The 3,879-nt window shown below is 66.1% G+C and overlaps 1 protein-coding gene across 1 annotated transcript; it reads left to right on the top strand.

The window, feature by feature from the left end:
* Window positions 1-809: 809 nt before the first annotated feature.
* CHST7 (carbohydrate sulfotransferase 7) lies at window positions 810-2,231 on the top strand (the record flags this gene model as incomplete). Its single annotated transcript, XM_084271208.1, has 1 exon — window positions 810-2,231. One exon carries the CDS (start codon window positions 810-812, stop codon window positions 2,229-2,231), a length of 1,422 nt encoding a protein of 473 aa, XP_084127334.1.
* Between the last annotated feature and the right edge of the window lie 1,648 nt (window positions 2,232-3,879).

Genomic DNA, 3,879 nt, shown 5'->3' with positions numbered 1-3,879 from the left:
CCCATTTCTTCCTACCCAACTGCAAAGGGTGACCGAGCTCAGGCAGACGCGGAACTTTTAGATGCAGAAACTGGAGCAACGAGTCACGACCGAGACGTCGGTAACCCATCAGCAGGCAGGCAGGCAAAGAGCCTGGCGGAGCAATTCCACGGCGCCGAACTGCAGGGTTCCCGAAACCCGCTGCAGGTTTTAATAGCTGCCACGCATCCTAAAAATACATCTGCACCTCTTTTCGTGACAGTAGCGTGGTCCTTCTCTAGAGACCCGGTGGATAACAGGGACCAAACGCTCCTCCCCAGGACAAGCCTGAGCTGCTCGCTACCTGTCCCGGATAACAGACCTCGGCGGTGCGCCCTTTCCTAAGCGGGGGTGACTCCCGAGGTGCCGAGCCCGCCCCTCCGGCCCTGCCCGGGGGAGGGAGGGAAGGAGAGAGGGAGGGAGGGAAGGAAGGGAGGCCGGGCGAGGGGCGGCCCGGCCGGCCCGGAGCCCCGCGCAGCGGCAGCAGCAGCCCGCACCCCGCCGGCGGCGGGGGCAGGTGCGGACGCTTCCGCGTCGCGCTGCGAGGAGAAGGAGGAGGAGGAGGAGGCGAAGAAGGAGGAGGCAGCGAGGACGGCCGGCCGGCTGGCCGGCCGGGAGCCTGGCCGGCGTGCCCGTAGGCGTGCTCCCCGGCGGGGAGGGCCGCTCGCAGCCCACACCCCCCGCCGCTGCCGCCGCTAACTTTGCTGCTTCGGGAAGAGCCGCCTTCCGACAGCCAGAGAGGGTCGGCGGAGCCCCGGCGGTCCGGAGCCGACCCCCCCTCCACTCCCGCGATGAAGGGCCGCCGGCGGTGGCGCTGGCGCTGGGAGCACCGCCGCTTCGCCGCGGTGCTGGTGCTGTACACGCTGCTCTTGCTCCTGCTGGTGCCCTACGCGCTGGACTACGGAGCCAGGCGGGGGCGGGCGGACGAGGAGCCGCTGCTGCGGCGCTGCCCCAGCCTGGAGGAGGCGCTGAGCGAGTGGGGCTGGGAGCAGCAGCAGCCGCCGCTGGACGAGGGGGACGATGAGGAGGAGGAGGGCGGCGGCGCGGCCGGGGCGGCGGGTAACGGCAGCGCGGCGGCGGGGAAGCGGCACATCTACCTGCACGCCACCTGGCGCACGGGCTCCTCCTTCCTGGGGGAGCTCTTCAACCAGCACCCCGACGTCTTCTACCTCTACGAGCCCATGTGGCACCTGTGGCAGGCCCTCTACCCGGGGGACGCGCTGAGCCTGCAGGGCGCCCTCCGCGACATGCTGCGCGCCCTCTTCCGATGCGACTTCTCCGTCCTGCGCCTCTACGCCGCCCCGCCCGGCCCCCGCGACCCGCTGGCCCCCGCCCCGCCCGCCGCCATCAACCTCACCACGGCCAGCATCTTCGGCTGGCGGACCAACAAGGTGATCTGCTCGGCGCCGCTCTGCCCCGCCGCCCCGCGGCCCCGCCGGGAGATCGGCCTCGTCGACGGCGCCGCCTGCGAGGAGACGTGCCCGCCGCGGGCGCTGCGGGAGCTGGAGGCCGAGTGCCGCAAGTACCCGGTGGTGGTCATCAAGGACGTGCGGCTGCTGGAGCTGGGCGCCCTGCTGCCGCTGCTGCGGGAGCCCGGCCTCAACCTGCGGGTGGTGCAGCTGTTCCGCGACCCCCGCGCCGTCCACAACTCCCGCCTGAAGGCCAGGCAGGCGCTGCTGCGGGAGAGCATCCAGGTGCTGCGCAGCCGCCACCGCGCCGAGCCGCGGGGGTCACCCCGCCGCCAGCAGCAGCAGCAGCAGGTCCTGCTGCCGCCCGGCCTGCTGGGCGGCGGGCGGGCGCCGCAGCCGCAGCACCGCGCCGAGTTTTTCCTCGGCGGCGCCCTGGAGGTGATCTGCCAGGCCTGGCTCCGCGACCTGCTCCTGGCCCGCCGCGCCCCGGCCTGGCTCCGCCGCCGCTACACGCAGTTGCGCTACGAGGACCTGGTGCGGGAACCCCGCGCCCAGTTGCGCCGCCTGCTGCGCTTCGCCGGGCTGCCGGTGCCTCCCGCCCTGGAGACCTTCGTGCTCAACATGACCCGCGGCGCGAACTACTCCTCCGACCGGCCTTTCCTCATCTCCGCCCGCGACGCGCGGGAGGCCATCCACGCCTGGCGGGAGCGCCTCAGCCGCCAGCAGGTGCGGCAGGTGGAGGCCGCCTGCGGCGAGGCCATGAGCCTCCTCGCCTACCCCCTCAGCGGCGGCGACGCTCGGTAGCCCCCCCGCCCCGCGGCCGGCGGGGAGAGTCCGCCGCCGGGTGACAACCGGAGCGGCGGGGCCGAGCGGAGAGCGCACCTCGGACGGGCGGGCCCGAGGACGGGGCGCCGGGACCCAGGCTCTGCCCGGGCGGCCTGCCCTGCTGGGAGGACGGGAGCGGTCCGGCGGCGGAGCCGAGCGCGGGCGTTCGCAGCCGGCGTGGCGGCGGGCGGCCGTTCGCCTCAGGGGCCGGGCGCCCCTGCGGACGGCAGCCCTGGCAGAAGCGAAGCCGCCTGACCTCGGGTGCGGGCAGCGCTGCAGGGTTCGGCCCCGCCCGCCCCGGCCCTGGCTTTCGGCGGGGACGTGTTTTCTCTGGGGGCCGCGGCCAGCCTGTGCCGGGCTGCCTGGCGAGGACACCCGGGGTACTGTATTTGAGGGCAGGGTTTGGTTAAGAGGTGTCCTCTGGGCACGGCCTCAGCGCGAAACGGCAACCACGTGCAGCGCACCGCTGGTTTTCAAATAAACCTCCCTCGAAACGTCAATATCGCCGGCACGAAGACTCCGGGCGAGGAACCGGAGGGCTTGGGATGTGCTGCTGTGAGAGCATCGCCTTCCGTGAGCGCCGCAGCGCTTGGCTGTGGCACGGCTACTGAAACGCACAGAAGGGGCTTCTTGTGAAGTTGGCTGCGGAGGCCTGGAGAGGCAGGAGGGTGCTGCTGCTGCGGGGCAGGACTTGGCTCTTCTCCCCACGGCCGGCTGGCTCTGCGGGGATGGGCCCTGCCTGTCTGGGTTGCTGATGCTCGGGGAGGGTGACCGTGTCCAACCGTGTCCACCGTTCGGAGCGACAGGGTAAGCGGTTGGGCAGAGGGGATAAACATTGGCCTGCTTATGTGTTTCAGAGATGTTTGTGGCAGAAATCTTTGCTTTTCTAAAGGAACATGTAATTTTTAAAGTAGGGGTGGGGTTTTTTTTGGTAATATATTGATATAGTTAGGTGGTAACGTGTGAGATGCAGGTGACCAGCGTGTTTCTCGGGGGCACGCACAGGGCTGACTGTAACTGGAAGGCAAACGCTCAGTATTTCCATTTTGTTTTCCCAGCCAAATGAGAGAATCACTTTTCTTCCCTGGCTTCCGGGCTGACACATTGTGCGGTGCACGGGGTCCTCCTGGTCACATCCCTTCTGAACAATAACATCCTCTCAGCTGGCAGCTCCTGGACAAAAGCAAATGTTTCCAAATGAGGCTAAGGAGAAGTAATCGTGAAGTTCCCAAATAATAATAATAAAAAATAAATAATAAAAATTTCCTTTTGGCTTTTCCTGTAGACATCCTGCAACTTGTATGAGAAGGGGGTGTCTGTATGTATGAGTATCTTACCTGTATGTACAAGTATCTTTTCTTAATTTGGGGTTGGAAGGTTCAAATGAAATTTAGTGTTGTAATTTAGCAGTATTGTAACTTTTTAGAGACTGCTTTTGAGTCCATTACACTCTGGCAGCATTTAAACGGCCCCACGTGAGTTACCAGGTTACAGGGATGGCTACATGCAGTCCTCAAATCCAAGCTGAGAATGTGAGCTTTAAACTGAGGACAATCCAGGATTGGGAAGAAAGCTGAATTTTATAGAAAATCCTGGAAGCAAAGGCAGTTCAAAGAAGTTACGCTAT

The sequence above is a fragment of the Gallinula chloropus genome (assembly GCF_964237585.1).
Source record: "Gallinula chloropus genome assembly, chromosome: 1".
Taxonomy (NCBI): Eukaryota; Metazoa; Chordata; class Aves; order Gruiformes; family Rallidae; genus Gallinula; species Gallinula chloropus.
This window is presented reverse-complemented; position numbering and strand designations above follow the sequence as displayed.